Here is a 19,721-nt window from a genome sequence, read left to right as displayed (position 1 = left end):
AGTAAAAAGAGAACATTGGAGAATTCTTCTGTAAAAAATCTATATGTTTTCGTTGCACGATTTATGTTCTAAAATTTCTTATAGTGAGAACTGATGAACTTCAAAAATACTACTTCAATGGTATTCTTAACAATATAAAAGGTAATTTTTTTTATTTTTAATTGGCGAGAGATACAGACAGGTATACGTGCACGATAATTATAATTTGTTTTCCGGAAGCATGCAAAAAAAAAGGTGATGATTCTAATTTTAATTTAATTTGGGGCAATTCATCCGAGAAAAAAACAACTTTTTTTACATTCAACATAAAAATGAAGCAAAAGTAACTTGAAAAAATCAAATATTTATACAGTTATTAATTCAACAATCTTATCTGAAATGTTAGGTTAGAGTAAAAGTCCCTTGATTACTCTTTAAATAAATTGTTTTTCAAATAATCCAATAATAAAAACTGATTATTCTACACCGTAAGGTCAAAACTAATGTATTAAACTATTCCGTTTTAATTATTATTAAGTTTTATTTATACAACACACCAGAAATCTTGTTCATATTACGAAAAAGATTTTCAACAATCACTTTAAATAGAATATAATTCAAAAATGTATTTTATTTTTCTGTCAAATAATTAAAAGAATTAATTTAAAAAAATATATATAATTTTTATAGAAATTTGCTAAAAAAAAAAAAAACGATTCAAAATTATAATTTTCAATTAATATCAAATAAATCAGACGTTTTAACATAACTATACTTTTTTTTTTTAATTTTACTTCTAATTTTATTTCACTATTTATTTTGTTTTTTCATATTTTTTTAATAATCAATGAATTATTATTTATTGTAATGTTTTTTACAATCACAGGTTAATAATTATTAAATCAATATATTTAAATAAAAAAAGGAAAGTTAAAAAAATAAACAAAAGGAGATGAAGTCTGCTTCGAACCGATGTGCCTTCCATTTAAAATCCAAATATTTCATTAATTAAAATTTTATTTTTAACAGACGTTACGCCAAAACTATTTAAAGTGGATTCAGGGATAGTCAAAATGGATAATTCCGTTGAAATATGAAAACCGAAGTGTTTCGCGATCACAATACTTTACTTCGTACACGGAAGAAAAATAGAGTATTGTGAAAATATTATATGTTTACCTTAAAATAAAAATTTTAAGAAAGTACGTTTAGCTGTAATAAAACTTCATTCAGGAAAACAGAAGAAAATATTTGTTACCTCATGTATTTCTTCAATACCCGATAAGAAATTGTCTATTGATCTGTTGTCACAGTTTCCAAAATTGATCACTATATCTTCAATAATATTTTCACTCAAACTGTTTGACGCTTCCCATGCATTTTTCTTCTTTAATTACACGTTGAATGCAATTTTTCCAAACATATACGTCTAAAATATTAACATATTCTATCAATAAATGTTTTACATCACTTAACTCATGTTACGTTATAACTTCCAATGTAGCCTTTGCCATGTGCCCATATCAATTCTATCGGATTAAAATTATATGGAGTTATATGGAATAAGACATAACACGACACAAATTTTTGATTTTGCGATCTTATTTACTTGATAATGAATACAATTTGGTTTTACTATTTTTAAAAGATTTTCTTTTAACATCTTTGATGTACACAATTTTTAAAATTTGGCAATTACCGATATTTAGGTCGAGCTGTTGGATATCGAGAACGCATTCTACAGCGTCCCCTGGAGAGTGATTGTGGAGGCACTTAGGAACTACCTACCTCCATGATCGGCGAGTGGTGACAGAGACAAAATACGGCTCTGTTGAGTTCGACATGACATGTGGGGTACCACAGGGGTCGGTGCTAGGCCCTTTACTGTAGAACTTCGTGGGTACTCGATCGTGTTAAAATCCCGGGTGGCTAGGATTCCGGCTTAGGCATTGAATTGGTTGGAGATAGGCGCATTGCCATTGTGCCACGGTTATATCGGTATTGTTTGTGATTCGATTTGGGACTCCCGCTGGTGGGGTGGCCGTCCTGATCGTGACTTCGTAATGCCACGCGAGACACCATCATAGGACCGGTTGAGGGTACGGGCTTTGTCTCCGGCTCCTGTGCGGACCGGAATGAAGTTGCGTTCCTATTGTTAGGTGACCTAAATTGGCCGACTTATTTGGGTGTAGGTCTGAATTTCTATGTTGCGTAAGACATAATTTTGATTGGTATGATTGTAGTAGTAATTTAACTTAACTCGTTCGTTTTCTGAGGCATTCACAGTCACGAACGGTGCCGTCAAATCTAGACTAGGCGCGGGGTTCGCGCCTTCCGAAACCGCAGAAGCGCGATAAACTTTTTATTTATACAATAAAGCAACCAACCTAATTAAGGCTTATGAGCCTATTTTAGTCAAAATTTATAATGGTCACACTCTACCTGACTGGTGTTTGGCCGTATATTTATTGTTCAGTATTTTTATGTATGTCCTAATAGCAAAGGTTTTTTTATAATGATCATCTCTTATAGTTTTGTTATGATCCTTCTGCTAGGTCCTAGTGTAATTATTCAGGCTGAGGAGCTTGCACTTGCATATGCATTGAGTAAATGACACCCCTCATTTAGGTTATTGCGTCTTTGATAGGTGACTTGGAATTTGTAATATATTCTCTTGTGATAGATGTATTTGTATGTTTATTGTACTTCATTATATTGTATGTATATATTAAACTTTATCTCATATTTGTTTGTGCCACTGGTTGTAATCTTTCAAACAGCTCTTGATGCACGCATGTTGGGCTGAAGAGGCTGCATGATTGTATACCTTGGTGACATAACACTTCCCACCGACTTGTACTGATAAGAAGTGATTGCTACAAGTTGTAATTTTTTATTGATAGCGTAATAGTATTTTAATATTGTGTTTTTTGTTCTGGATTGTATATGTTTGTATTATTACAAACATATACCGTAGCCGTAGCGGAAATGCTGATGCATAGATACTAGGGGAAAAAAATGGTGAAAAAGATACTAGCACCCGGGTGTGAAACGTGGGAAGGCGTAGGGTCAGAGGGAAGCCTCATTGCTGAGGGTGCCAGGGCCCAAACCACAAGCAAGGGTGGCTTGGGTTGGGACGTGCTGATTATGCAATGAGGACCCCAAGGTGTGCATGGTGGGCGCGCTTTAGGGGGGAGGGGGTACGTGTGGGGAGCATACACGGACCCTGCGTAGGTATAGGCAGGGGAAGGGAGTCCTCTTGTAGAGGGGCACCTTCCGCATCTGGAAGGCCAGGGAGTTCTGATGACCCAGGATATACCTTGTCGTTGTGGTTGGGTGGGGGGGCAGTAAGAGCTCTAAGCTAGGGTGGGGTTTATTCGCCGCTACGGCTCACGGGTGTAACTGAGGTAATGTCTATTAGGCGAATACCGGTCGCCCCTAGTGAGTTTAAAGATAGTATTAAAAAAAAAATTAAGTCGAGCCGTTTGAAATTTTTTCATGCAATGGGACGCCGCAGTATCCATTACTACGACGGATACTTCAGCAACAATTTCGACTATTCTTTTAAACCACTGCAAAAAATTCTCACCATTAATTTCATCGTGAACTCCTGGGAAGAGCTGAAATATCCATAAAGCAGTTGGAAAATCCATTTACCTTTCCTCCGTGCGTTACTATTAATCGTTTACCTTTTCCATCCTGGTTTTCAATCCAGTTGACAACCTTTCATAAAATGGTCTTTTGCGCTCTTTATTTATTTATACACACATAAGTCTTCTTGAACATGTCCCGCATTAACCCAAGTTTTATCGAGATAATAATGTGTCTTCCATCTTCTCGAAATCGCTTAATTTTTCTTAATTATTCCCTTACGTCATGAAATAATATCTTTGCGTTCAATCAACAAACAATTATTTCTTCTGGACATGAAACGAAAACTCCATTGACTTTAAAACACGATGTAATTTAGTTCAAAAAAAAATTTGGCAAATCAAAATTGTTATTTACGGTACTTAGTATTTTGTTCAAGTTAGGAAGCTCTTTGAAAAAAATAAAGAATGAACTTTTTTCTGATAGTAGTTAACAATAATCGTCCAACGTTTTAACCATTTTCATACGCTTTCAAGTCTTTTTAGGGCTAACATGATTGACAAAAATTTGTAATTTTTATTAAAGTAAAAGTTGTTCTTTCTCTAAACTGCTGCACTACCTGCTTTCGGAGCAATGTCTCTGGTTGCAGTTTCAGGGTTATCTTGTGTTATATATAAGTTGCTGAGTTTTTTCCGAGCTACTTAATGGTTTCCCCGGTTTATGTTTCATGACAGAATAATTTATTGTTAAAATCCGATTGACACAAAAATACAAGATATGTTAAAATTAATGGAAATAACATTGAACAAAACCGTTATAAAAATACACAATAAAATTGTATCCTACTATACAGAGTAACATGATAACGTTGACTGAAGTACTTTCTTTCAGTGAACCGAATAATGGTGTGAAGCATTAAAAATGATGCTATCGTTAATAAAGATCAATAACAAAGACTGAAAAAAAAGAAGTTAATTATGTATTATCGGCAATGTCACGCGCCTGACAAGTGATAATTTACAGTACATTATTACACGCATAAAGCAATAATTGCACTTGCACGTGGGAATGACAGAATGATTCAGCCTAACTACTGAGATATAACTCACACATGCTGAATTCATATTTATATCTTCTGTACCGTTCCCTGAGATGGATCTTAGTACGTGTGTATTGGTCATACTAATATCACTCTACAACTGTAAAATCACCCTACATGCTTTTAGATAGATTTCATAAGAAAGGTAGCTATTGTAATGGGTACCATGATTCGACTTCTTGGAAAATTTCGACATATCTTCACGTTTCACATCCCCCAGACCTCAAAACCAACCGTCAGTTTAAAACTTTATGTATACATTTATACATATATATATATATATATATATATATATATATATCACTTTCTTGTGAACACGATAACTGCCGTAATTTTGCGCCAATCACTTTCAAATTGAAAAATATAACGACCGAAAATCTCGGTTGAGTTCGTTAATGGGCAAATTCGGACAATGGGAGGGGTTTTTGAAAAAATATCTCTATAACTTTCTTATTAACTAAAATATCGAATTCTTTTATAGTTCTTACTATTCTTTGGATAAGTGCCTAAAACTTATCTAAGTAAAGTTTCTTGATATCACCAAGCATTGGCCCAGGAATGGAAAAAAAATGAGGTTTCAAAGACAAAGAAAAATTATCCATCCCTTAATAGCACAGTATCAAATCGGTTTAAAGTGATCGTTTGTCCTCTAAACATTACGTAAAAGTTTTTTCTGAATTAATTTTTGATATGACCAACTCTTACGGCAAGGGATGCAAAACTCTTGCCGGATATGTAAGAAAATGGGGCTTTTCGTATGCTAAACATGTGAAACATTTTTCACACACAAAAACTGTCGTATTGAGTAAATTTGAATTTTTTCTTAACTATAAGGCGGTAGTCTTTTTTATACACTGCTTACCGGTCAAATCTGCTCCCCGTCCCTTCTTTCGGCGTGGCGAAAGGGATATTTTTTGGTTCATGGATTTTTTTCTTACAGTTCATAGAAATATTACTGACCAAGTACCTTTTGTACTGCGCGTTTGAGATATTAGTCATCATTATTTCTTATATTATTGTATTTTTGTAGATATTTTCAGAATTTGTTTGGTCAGTGTCATATAGGTGAGCGCAGCGCTGAGTAGCTGTGTTACAAAAAAGTTCAGTTTATTCAAGTGCATATTTATGCATTCAATAGTTTTTATGTTTTTAAGCAAGTTTATGCTCTTATTGCCCAGATAATAAAAACAGGAAAATAAAAGTTATGTGGGAAAAATGTCTATTTGTAGGGAGCATACAGTTACAAAATGCAGTAAAAAGAAGGGACTAGACACTGAAAGCGATGATTAGCTAAAATATTACTCTATTTATAATAACTAAACTATTTTAGCTATATGGGATACATTTTATCAAAAATTTAACAAAAATCATTCATTGATTTCTTTTGTATTTGTAGTATAAAAACAATTTTCTTTTAATTTATAAAATGTTAACTATTATGATTTAATTTTCAAACTGGAAAATTATATCTTAGTTTTTTTTGTAAGTTAAATAAGTGTAAAAATAAATTACGCACATTACGCAAATATATTAATATATATGTATCTAATATCTCCAGAAGCTACCCGAACAAAATACATAAATTTTTAAGTAAATAATAGTTATTAAATAATACATAACGGAAAATTAATTTTATACCATTAAGTAGTAAAAACGGATAATCCAAAATATATTTATTTCGGTAAATTGACCATAGTCGAACTACGGAAGAGAAAAGGCCGAGCGGTGAGCGGAGCGCTCACCAGCCAGTAACGCCTAGCCAGCAATGCCGGGTTAAGAAAGACTGTGGGAGAGTGTAAAGTAAAAACAAAAAAGTTGAGTATAGTACTTCTCACCATAGTGACATAGTGAGAGAGGATGCACTTCATAGAGAGGATGCGCTTCTTTCTACAATCCGTAAGAAAACGATAAGAAATTATGCAAAAATTATAAAACTTAAAAATGTTATATATTAAAACGGTTTAGGCGATATTATTAAATTACCTTTTCCTTAGATAACATCCTCCGATTGTCTATTACTTCTTATTTCTGGAACAGTTGAGCTTGTACCATCAGGACGAACTAAAGATGTGTTATTGAGAAAATGAATTTCTGCCGCTGATGAGACGTTACTGTTAGTAATTTGGGCTGGAGGTGTACCCCTCTGGGGAGGTGTGTGGCCCTGAGAGCTTGAAGAAGGGAAGAGTAGCAAAAGATGATAACAGCAAGTCTGTAATGTCTTCTTAAATGCTACGCGGAATTCCCTGTTGAAATATGCGTATATAATTGGATTAAGGGCCGAATTGAAATAGCCAACCCAGAAGACAGCAGTCACAATTGCTCTCGGGCAATCACATGACCCTCCGCATAATGTTGTGATTATATACCTGCAAAAGAAATATATTTTGTTTAATATTTTGGAGTACTTTTTTATTAAAACAAAAATTAGAAATATGCTATAAAAAATTGTAAGTAAACATTCAATAATTTTTATTGTTACACTATATTATTACAAATTGCACAAAAATTAAAAAAAAAAAAAAATTAAATTGATGCTGTGTTTGTTTTAAATTCTTTCATTAAACTCGATGAGCAACAGAGTTCCTTCAACTGAACTTAACCAAGGTGAGCCGGATGAACCAGGATGCTATTCCTTTTAGACTATAATATATACAGAATTACTGACTGTCAAATGTCACCATCAGTTTCAGTGATTATCAGGAAATATTTAGACCAAGCCTAAATGATTCTGTTGATTAGTGAGCTGCTTTGCTTGATTATTAACAAGTCAGTTGGGCAAATTAAACTATTAATCATCAAGCAAACGGTGTATACGTTGGAGGTTACAGAAGTTAAGTTCGTGGAGTGTGACGCCGCCAAACACAAAAACAACTAAACGCTGTTTTAATCTTTGAATCACTCCCAGAATGGGTGTGGTGCAAACAAAAACGCTCACATAAAGGCATCAAATACGGAATATTTGATGCCTACCCTGTTTCCCAAATATTTTCTATTTTTTCTCTCTTAATTTATCATCAGGTTTTAACTCCTTAATGTCGGATGTACTTTATTAAACACCAATGAAATTTGCTGAGTGGTTTCTAAGAAGAAACTAAGGAATCAAGGGATTAATATTGTGGTCTTTCATCAAGGAAAGCTTTGCAGACTTTTTCCAGAGATACCTTTACTAGGGATATTTTCCAGATTACTTGATGAATGCTTAAGGCAGGTATTTCTCGAAGGCAGTAGAGATCTAACTGATATAAGAAGTAGCCGGCTGGGTTACCCGCTTGCCATTCTTCGGCAAGCTCCTTGTGCGGCTGATTGAAGAATGACTCAAGGAATATATGTAAATGTTACTGACATTATGAAAATAATAAGAAGTGATGTATTGCCAATAATCCTTTACAAACTTTTAAGAACATTGAAAGTGCGCAGGATACATACATACAAGAAATTTAATATCATTATGACATAAGATATTTAGTAATATTTTGTAAATATTCTATATCGTTTACTAACTTTTATTTACTCGATTAGAGTAACTAATATTTCGTATGAATTATACCAAACCTAACCGTAATGATAAATTGTAATTCACAAAAACTGATACAGAAAAGAGACAAAAAAATAAATCATTACGTCCTAAACAATTAAGAACTTTCTCAAATTTTATTTTAGTAAAACAAGTTCAACTTTAAAAAAGTGGGAAAACACTCTTCTGGAAATACGACGATTCTTTTCAAGGTAATTACCTTGAACAGAATGCACCCTGTTTATTTATAGACAGCGTGCATAACTATATTTACAGATTACTGATATGTTTCTTTTACTATAAACAGACATTACGGTAACCCACAAAATTTCTAACAGTATCCGCTTGTCCAGTGGCTTCCTAGCATTTTCTAGGAGGGGACACCATGAATTTAGTTCTACATATACATAGGGTTCTAAAAAGTTATTTTTTGTAATATATAATTATATTTCATCCTTTTAGGGAAATATGTATTAAACTATTTCCGTGTTCAGGAAACGGAATTTCATCTTTATCTGGGATTCTATACAATTGAGTACCCAAGGCATATATTTAGGTACAGAATAAGAAATGTGAGCCTATCATGAATAGTAGGTAAATCATTGAAGTATTTCCGTTATACTTAAATAATTCCCCAGTACATAGACTTAGTTATAAAAATTCCACTTGATCAATTGTAATATTGATCTTTTAATGATATAACAAACTGGTTTTCTAATGAGAAAATTATGTTCTATGAAATCATACATTTAGGAAAGATTTGTTCAACTATGATAATTTTGCCAAAGTTTTAAAGCCTTTAATTTTACTGACTAAAGAATCGTGTACATACCAAAGGTGAATCCAGCTGAATAATCATCGTTTGACTGCGCTTACTCTTCGAAAGGTTAAAGATCTTGTCTCCCTGAAACTTCAAAGTCTTTTTTCATGATTTATTGGCACGTCTCAATTCCCTTACTCTATTTTATTTGTTTAACTACGATCAGCAAAGTCTGGAAAGTTCTCGGCTATTTTGTAAATTGAATCCGGTCACCAGAAAAATTTATTGTATGTACTTAGCCACAAATGCGAACAAACACCAATCAACACCCACCCGCTCACACACATACTAAGATTGCTTATTATCGTAAACCTCTTCTCTTGTACTTACATTTTCTATTATTAACTTATTTTTACAGTAATCTAAAATTCTTCAGGAAAAAATATTTTAACAGAACAAGTGCTGTGATTTCAAACTTGCATCAAGTACAAGTGAATTTCAGATAATAGTACAAACCAATATTAAACATAGCAAATGACAAAAATCAATGTTGTGCAAGAACATTTCTGAAATAAATATGACAAAGCGTTAATTGATATTTGCAAACCTCAAATTAGACCTGTAACACATTATAAATTACTGACTCAAATAAAAGTGGCATCAAGCACTGAAAAACAACATAAAACATTATATAAGAAAACAAAAATTTTATATAACCAGACAAATAAACAATTTCCAGTAAAAAATATTTAATAATCCCAAAAAATATTTATATTTATTTAAATTCGAAATTTTAATGTTCATTTCTCGTGGGGTTGTGTTAATCGAACAACCCATAGCCGATTTAATAGTATTAATAGAAACTGATATAAACTGTTTAATCAGAAAGTATCAAGCATATGATTTTCACAGTATAATTTAAAAACATAAATATAATTTACGTTGGAAATACACCAATTTGGAAAAATTGTTTGAGATAGCTCATTTTTATATCCCGCAGATTAAAATATTTATGTAGGTAATGTGCTCGGATTGGTAACAGCGTTTTATATAAAAAAAACAAGATGCAAAGTCAGGTTTAGCAGCACATTAAGTTGCATGGAGCTGAGCTTACCCTTCTAATATTAAAAGTCTTACTTTCTACTTTACAAGTAAGTCTGAAGAAATTGTTAAATTATTTATTATTATAAATTAATAATATATTTTCATTCAAAAATTCTTAATTTTCGTAATATTATTATGTATACTCATTCTAGAAAGAAATGGATAATATTTAACAGTTAGGTAAATAAATTTATCTATATATTACGAAGAACGTGACTGCAACGCGTTTAATTTCACTTGCAAGAACTTAAATCTTTATTAAGATTCAGCAAACAGCATATAGGAGAAATTAATAAAAAAGTAGGTTTAAAAAAATATATGTATACATATTATTTATAGTTGAATATTTTATAAATTAAACGAAGTACGTATCCCTAACATTTTAATTAACAGTGAAACTCCCGGTTAAAAATATGTGTTGTTCATTTTTCACACTATTCATGTTTTATATTTGTATAATGAGATATTTAATAATTTATATTTGCAAAAAATATAGTAGTGGTTCTTAGTACAATATTATGGACGTTTTTTTGTTGTAAATCTGCTATTACTTGTAAATATAAAATGTTGTTAAATTTCATTATCTATCTTAATAACAAATACAGAGTCCGGCAGAAATAACTCCTCGATTTGAAATGTAATTAAAATAAATATTAGGATAAAATTATAAAAAAGTTAAATATTTTCCGAAACAACAGCGTTTGCCATTTATTTCCACATATCTATTATTAGTTTTTAAAAATTATATCGTTCATATGCCAACCATCATTATATATACAGATCTTTAACCTCTCCCTGAAATTCCACATTTCTTTTCTTGTCATTTCCAGTGGTATTGCAGTGATTTGTTGATCGATAGCAGCTTTAAAATGATCTAGGGTTCTGGGCTTTCTTTAAAAATTTTAGTCTCTAGATGTCCCCAAAGAAAAAATCACATGTTCCAAGATCTGGTGGTCATGCAGGCCATAGGTTGTCTCTTCTTGTAGTGAAATAAGACGTCCGGGAAACATTTTTCTAAGGAAATTCATTGATTGTCTGACTACGTGAGCAGTCAATCTTGTTGAAACCATAAATTTTCGATTGGAATTCCGAGTTTATTAAGTTTCGGTAGCAAGACCCTCAAAAAATTATAGTTCTATTATTCTAAATTCGTGAAGTTCGTGAAGTTGTAGGAGATTATTTTCTGCCCAGTATCAAAAGTTTAGTATGTTAACACATCCCGATAAATGAAATTTGTTACGTCACTTGTCAGCACAATCGAGTTCACCGGAACATTTTCCGAAATAGCCTGGGAAGAAGCGATATTAATACTAATCCAGTCAGATTCATTTAACTCCTGCACGACTATCATTTGTTAAGGATGAAGCAGGCGTATAAACTTGTCCTTACAGTCTGATGAGAGATTTGTAACGCAGCATCGCGTTTAAGAGCTGAGCTACGTGGAGATTGTATAACTGCTTCAATATTTTTGTATAACGCTTCGTGGCCTACCTAGTGGTTTTTTCTTCAAAGGTGAACCAGTAGCTCTAAAATTTGACATCGTAACTCTTCTTATAGGGAACCGTGGCGTGTCGACCTCAGCCGATGATAAAAGGATCTGCATGTTGATAACTGGATCATCATTATTAAAATGCATTTCAATGACGGAAGCGCGATGGTCACCACTCTATGTCATGGTCGTAATTTAAATGACAAGACATCCGCTACAAAATGGGTTGCTTACATCACGCCCTAAACTATTAGTGCTTCCCACCGGCTGCGGTGGGAAATCGGGGAGTTATTTCTGCCAGTCTCTGTATATCTATACAAGTCCGTTTGGTAAAATAATAATAAAGTAATTTTACATTTTTGATGTAACTAACATATTATACTAAAAGATTAGCTTAAAAGACAAAGAAATTCAAAATATAACAATCAGTCACTTGAATTATGAAATCCTAAAAGAAGATATAATTTTTTCATTGATGTTCAGTTCATAGTATAATGTTTAAAGTATTGTTTTTTTAACTCATGTACATTACCGTAATAGTAAACACCTATACTACTATAACATATTCATACACATATACGTTATGAGTAAATACTATATATTTGTTATTAAGATCTCGGATTTGCTAAATATATATTGTTAAATGTATAATTACAAAATTTATATCAAAAACTTAATCGAATATGATTTTACGCGTATAAAAAAATGTAATTTTTATTACTAATTAACGTTTAAAAATACTGAATTATTTTAGTTATATACTTTTGTGTTGCTGAAAGCAATAGTTAAATTTTCTACTTTATATCTCTTAATGGTTTTTCACGCTATAACAGAATTAATTAATAAAATTTTACTGATTAAATTAGGTAAAAAAATTCAGTTCTAAGGTTACAATTAAACAAGCATTTTTAATACAATTTTTAAAATATTTTCGGTACCTTAAAGCAAATAAAAAATGCGTATACATGATATTTTAGGAGTATTTATTTTCTACTCGCTGAATTATTATACCCACACAAATTTTTTATTTTAATTTTACTGTGTAAATAAATTGCTACATTTTTTCTTGCAAACTCAATATACATTCTCTACATAAAAAAAAAAAAAAAAAAAAAAAAACATTATAAGGATTATAAATCCTTGTCAAAGGAAACAATAGAGGTTTTGGAGAATTTTCCAGAAAAAAATCTTTTAAATAAGTTTGACTGAAAGATACGGCATGAATGGTTATAACAATAAAGGTACGGACAAATTTTGGAAGGATTCTTAAAAAAGGAGAACGCTGAGAAGCCGCAGGTTATTGTGTCCAGATTGAGTTTTTTTATAGTGGATTGTAAAAGCTGTAGTTGAAGACAAAGATAAAAATACTGAAACTGTTAATCTTGGAAATAAAAAGAGGTAAATAGTTATAGATCATTTAAAATAATCGAAAAGAAATTAAAAATTGTTTCAAACAATCAATTATAAATATTTAATTCATCATAATATTTTTTTGTTTTCTTGTTTTATTGCAAATGAAATTTTACTCTACGCAATGAACTAGATCCATGGCAAAGAGTAAAATTCATTTTTTATTCTAATTTTTCTTTTTCCTTCAAAAGATTAATGACATTAGCGAAAATTTAATTCGGTATTTCCTTTTTCTTTGACGATCTTCTTGCAATCGTTCTCTGTTCAATTCATGAACTCATTTTACGCACTTCTTTCATTCTTTCTATTTACCATATATTTCCTTAATTTTCTAATACTTTAATAAGTTAAATTTAAAAAAGGTAAATGCCTTAGCAAACATAGTAATTATTATTTTTTTTTGAAATTACAGTTTTTACACTTTTCCATTCTTCAGTTCATTAAAGAAACAAAGTAATATGTTTTTTTATTAGTACAAATGAACCATTGTTGCATACAGACTGATAAATATCTGCAGTAGAACTGCGAATACAGACTTGTAGCATAATATAACTTATATTCCTTAAATTCACACATTTGAAAAGTAAATAATTAATATCGGTTTATTTATTTAAACGCAAAGATACTCTTTCCCTGGGTGCACAATAAAATGAAGTTTTCAGCGCCCGGACAGAATATTAATACAGTAAACAGTTAATATTAAAAATTAACTAAAAAGATAAACAACAATAATATAAAAACTAAGTATAGATGTATAACGCCTATGTTGTATACTAAAGATGAAATTAAATTGTAATGGAATAAAATATTAAAAATTTAATATATATCAGCAAAATTACCATTGAATACGCCAGATAACTTAAATACTCGTCGACGAAAAACATATGATAAATGTAATAAAATATATACGTATATATATATATATATATATATATACGATATATATATATACGACAGTCATATATATATATATATATACGATATATATATATACGACAGTCATATATATATATATATATATATATATATATTGTGGTTGCATGGATGAGAAATGAGAAACAAAACAAAGCATACGTTTCATAGAAGTTTAATTTTGCAATACTTGTGGATACACAATGTTTTTTTGTTTTTCCACTGTCTGCATAGATATAAAGGCTATCTGGTTTGCCGACTCGGGAACACGCACATACAATTGTCCATGTGAGAAGCAATCCGCATCTAAATCTAAACCACACAATTCTAAAGATTGACGTTGAGCTTTATTGATTGTAATTGCAAATGCCAATCGTGAATTGATCGGGATGATGATCGAGAATTGCAATCTTTTAAATTTAAATGGTGTATCGTTCGGGATCACGGGTATTGGAGGAATGAGGACATCTTCAACTTTGAAAGGCCCCGTTAAAATCGTTGCTTCCACTACGTTATTCATCAATTTCTTAAATGCAAGTCGCGTGCCGTTGCAGTGTTTTGGCTGATTAATATTCCGCAACAGGATAATTGGCATACCTATTTTCAATTTTAATATGTGTGGTGGCATTCCTGGCAGATCAAGTGAGTTTAAAAATTCCGTTGGATAATTAACTACTTCATCTGCTTCCACAACGGTGTCTATCGACTTATATGTAATTTCCTCACTTTGAATGCTAGATTGAATAACATTATTAAGTTGATAGACATCTTTATTCTTTGCGGCAAGGATAGCTCGTTCACTGAGCCAATCGTGATTTCTATGATTAATTTGAATATCAGGAAATACTTTTTCGATCAGTTCTTCTTTCGATGTTACTAAATTACAAACATTATCAGGAAATGATATTCGTCTAGACGTCTCGTCGACTGGCAGCTGTCCGTTTCCAATGTCCAGTAACTGTAGTGAGAATACCTCAGCTGATGGATCATTCTGCAACTGGACACGCATATTCGTATTTAACTGCAATGTACGTACGTGTCGCCACAGTGTTGAATATTTCAGGCAAGCATTTATTTCGTCTGCTGGTGTCGATCGAGAAATTACAGGCAATGATTGCCTAAAATCTCCTGCGAGCAATATCAAAGCATTTCCGAATGGTTGTACGTTTCCACGCAAATCTCGTAATGATCCTGATCGATCAAGAGCTTTAAGCGATTTTTTATGTGCCATCGTGCATTCATCCCAAACAATGAGTTTACATTTTTGTAATACTTATCCCATACAGGATGCTTTGGAAATATTGCACGTGGGAGTCTCGATGATTTGCATGTTTAATGGCAACTTCAGAGCTGAATGCGCAGTCCTTCCACCTGGTAACAATGTCGCAGTTATTTCAGACGAAGCAAGAGCTAAGGCTACGTCATTTTTTGATCGAACCGTTGCTAGAATCAATCTAATGAGGAATGTTTTTCCAGTTCCTCATGGCGCATCCAAGAAGAAGTTCCCCCCAACACCGTCATTTATCATTTGCATTATGCGATTATAAATGCCTTTCTGTTCACGCGTTGATTTGGGAATGTTTGACTGGACATATGACTGAAGATCACCAATGTTGTAACTTTGTTCATGGCGTAAACCCACATCAAATGGCATTCGCAATTGACTAAGAACTTTATTTGTATTAGCTAAGCACTTGTCTTCAATATTTATCAATGCTTCGTTGTAAATGCCTTCTGTAAATTCAGACAAAAGTGAATATTTAACCTAAAAGGATTTTTTGGTCATTATATAGGGATATTATTTTCTGTGTATTTGGTTATTTCGACTTTTTTTGTTTGCATAGTCTTAAGTCTATCTGGGCTATAAGAAAGTTGGGTGTTTTAATTTATTTACTGTAAATCATCCTTCTTGGTGGCTTTTCTTTTTGTTTTGGTGTTTTTTTAAAATAAAATACAGATGTTTTAGCTGTTAAATATAATTCAAAGAAATTTGTTACTTAATCAGTTGTGATTTTGTTTACATTGGCAACGGCCATACGGGCTCTTTGTGATTGGTCGTTGTGTTTGACAGCGGCCATCTTGCATTGATCTGATTGGTTTTCTTTTGTTTACATTTCCATCTGATTTATTAGCCTCTTATTTATTAAAAAAATGTACAAATTAAAAATAGATAGATAGATTTATTAAAAATATATGATAACAATCTTTGATGCGGGTTATATATCGTGCTAAATTTTGAGCTCAATCGGTGCAGAACATTTTGAGTTTCTGAAGCGTACACAAACGAACTTTTTTTATATATATATATATATATATATATATATATATATGGAGGAAGTGTTAGGAGAAGACCAATTTGGTTTCAGGAAAAGTATAGGGACAAGGGAAGCAATTTTAGGCCTCAGATTAATAGTAGAAGGAAGATTAAAGAAAAACAAACCAACATACTTGGCGTTTATAGACCTAGAAAAGGCATTCGATAACGTAGACTGGAATAAAATGTTCAGCATTTAAAAAAAAATAAAGTTCAAATACAGAGATAGAAGAACAATTGCTAACATGTACAGGAACCAAACAGCAACAGTAACAATTGAAGAACATAAGAAAGAAGCCGTAATAAGAAAGGGAGTCCGACAAGGATGTACCCTATCTCCGTTACATTTTAATCTTTACATGGATCTAGCAGTTAATGATGTTAAAGAACAATTTAGATTCGGAGTAACAGTACAAGGTGAAAAGATAAAGATTCTACGATTTGCTGATGATATAGTAATTCTAGCCGAGAGTAAAAAGGATTTAGAAGAAACAATGAACGGCATAGATGAAGTCCTACGCAAGAACTATCGCATGAAAATAAACAAGAATAAAACAAAAGTAATGAAATGTAGTAGAAATAACAAAGATGGACCGCAGAATGTGAAAATAGGAGGAGAAAAGATTATGGAGGTAGAATAATTTTGTTATTTGGGAAGTAGAATTACTAAAGATGGACGAAGCAGGAGCTATATAAAATGCCGAATAGCACAAGCTAAACGAGCCTTCAGTAAAAAATATAATTTGTTTACATCAAAAATTAATTTACATGTCAGGAAAAGATTTTTGAAAGTGAAACTTGGACAATCGGAGTATCTGAGAAGCAAAGATTAGAAGCTTTTGACAAATGAAGAGGTATTGCGGCAAATAGATGAAGTAAGAAGCATTTGGAAAAATATAGTTAAAAGAAGAGACAGACTTATAGGCCAGATACTAAGGCATCCTGGAATAGTCGCTTTAATATTGGAAGGACAGGTAGAAGGGAAAAATTGTGTAGGCAGGCCACGTTTGGAATATGTAAAACAAATTGTTAGGGATGTAGGATGTATACTGAAATCAACCGACTAGCACTAGATAGGGAATCTTGGAGAGCTGCATCAAACCAGTCAAATGACTGAAGACAAAAAAATATATATATATATATATACGTACATATATATTTAATCCCGCGCGCGTGTATATATCTGTGTACATGCAGATATAATAAAAGCACACAAAAGTGTGAAATGAAACATTGATTGTGTGCGAGAAAGAGAGAAATTTAGAATGAAATCGCTGCTTTATATTGGCAATTTACTACTGGATCGTCGTCCACTAAATTGAGTTTTCCCTTTACTTTCTATTTTTTCACTCAAAACCGTTTAATTTCAGGAAAAACCTAGTTGACCAAACATTATTGAAAAGGTACACAACAATAAATTATTGTATATTTAACTGATGTAACTTAACTTAATTGAACGTTGGGTGTCTTTTAAATAACATTTGGTCAACAACTAGTTTGTTCTTAAAATTAAACAGTTTTGACTGATAAAATTGAAAAAAATTAAAAAAATCCTGTCAATATATGTTTCTCATTTATGTATTAAATATTACTTATGATATTATGTATATATGGTTATCCATTTAAATTGAGACGCATCTATATCTGATAAACTACACAATTAAGGGAAAAATGTTTTCTATTAAAGTTTTTCCATTTCAAGACTAAAATACGTTCAAAGCTTATGTTGTCCTTGATAAGTTCAGATAAACGTCATTTCGAGGTCAACTTAATGATTTTAAATAGGAACCTATATTTTTTTACTGCAGAATAGAATTCTTTGCAAAAATAAAACATTAAAATTTCATTTCAGAATTTCTTCTAAAATTTATAGGTTTTTAGTTATTAATCATAAAAAATGCTATAGGATTAAAAATTGGTGTTTTTAGTTTCATTGGGTCTGGCCCAGCTGACAAGTTACATCAAGCTGATGTTAAATTTTAAATAAAAGCAATCAATTAAAGGACTAACCTAAATAAAATCATTTACGTTTCAATGCATTTTTTAATCAAATAGTACATCTTTCATACCTCTGTGGACGAAGAAGAACTGAAGACCTCTTCGGCCCCTACTGTCTAGGCTTACACAGGCCGGAGCACGTGATATCCCAGTGCCCGTGGTGGGACGGGGTACGCCACGACTGTGCTGCTATAACTGAGCATCTCGAGATAGGGACCATCGTTGGAACGATGTTACGCAGTCCGGTGGACGTCAACAGTGTGGCGGATTCTGCGTCGGGAATACTTCAAATAAAAGATCGGAAAGCGAGGGGGTGAGAGATAGCTTCGTACAGAGCTGCCGTTCGCCCGTGCTTGTACGAGTTGTCGATGTGAGGAAGCGCGGTAATTCTTGAGCCCCTGAGCTAAAAGACTGAGTCCCGGCGAGGCCGCCCCTTCAGAGGTGTTCTCGTTAAGAGACGAAATACAAAGGACTGAGTTCCGATTGCTGGATGATGGGGGCCGGGAACGGTATAGCCGGACCTGGCGTTTCCCTCAACTGGCGATTAGATGCAAAGGCACGTCCCGGAATCGTGTTAATACTTAATTCCAGGTCCGGTTCCGGGAGGCATGATTAAAAAAATGAAAAAAATAAAAGAAAAACAAAAAATCAAATAGTGTATACCGGTATAGTACATAGCCTACATGTGTTGAACGCTTTGGTCGGTTAAGTTATGTCAACTCTATGAAAATATGTGGTTTAATGAATTACTGATATTTAAATTTTTTTATGCTGTTTTTCTTCTTTAAAAAAACTTACTCTAAATAAATTACAGCAACAAATGTTTGAAGTGGTGTCCTACTACTTCTGTGCATTTATGAATACGTTTTAAGAATGACCCATTAACATTTAATAGAGTTTCTGTCTTCCAGTATTGTTTGTTATACGGTCTTTCATGTTTTCAAGGGTAGTTGGTACTTCTAGGTAATCCTTTTCTTTAAGGTAACCCCATAAAGAAAGTCTACTAGCGTAATGTCGGGGGAACGAACAGGCCAATGAGCTGGACCAGCTCGACCAATTCAACGATCATTGTATTTAAAGTCAAAAATTATTCGTGATAATTGAATAATATACAGGACAGTCATTGTGATAAAAACACATCTTTCTTCTCGTCATCAAAATTACCGTTCATCAAGCAGTAAAAGCAATCGATTTTCTAGAAAATCTGCGTATTTCTCTCCGTTTAAATTTGCATGGAAAAAATGCAGTCCTATTAATGTAAGCGTATGATTCTGCACCAAACATTGATAATCCCTGGATGTTGATATTCTGCTTCCCTTAGCCACCGTGAATTTTTCACTGCCCAATAATTCATATTATGTTTGTTTACTGCTCAATGATTAGTAAATCTGATTCGTCGGACAATAAAACATTAAGAAAAAATGTTGATCTACCTGTACTTTTTCCAGCACCAGTCGACAAAATGATACTCTTAATTCAAAGCTGTTGCCATGCAATTCCTGATGCAGTAAAATATGGTGCGGATGGTATTTCAGGCGTTTTAATATTCTC

The 19,721-nt window shown here is 32.4% G+C and overlaps 1 protein-coding gene across 1 annotated transcript in view; it reads right to left on the bottom strand.

Annotated features, from left to right (window-relative positions):
• LOC142331417 (octopamine receptor beta-1R-like) overlaps positions 1-19,721 on the bottom strand; it is a 222,084-nt gene that overhangs the window by 42,628 nt on the left and 159,735 nt on the right. Inside the window, exon 3 of the mRNA XM_075377667.1 lies at positions 6,653-7,035. Coding sequence (XP_075233782.1) covers positions 6,660-7,035 — 376 coding nt within the window. The 3' untranslated portion in view covers positions 6,653-6,659. The remainder of the gene's footprint in view (positions 1-6,652; positions 7,036-19,721) is intronic.

The sequence above is a fragment of the Lycorma delicatula genome, chromosome 1 (genome assembly GCF_047948215.1).
Source record: "Lycorma delicatula isolate Av1 chromosome 1, ASM4794821v1, whole genome shotgun sequence".
Taxonomy (NCBI): Eukaryota; Metazoa; Arthropoda; class Insecta; order Hemiptera; family Fulgoridae; genus Lycorma; species Lycorma delicatula.
This window is presented reverse-complemented; position numbering and strand designations above follow the sequence as displayed.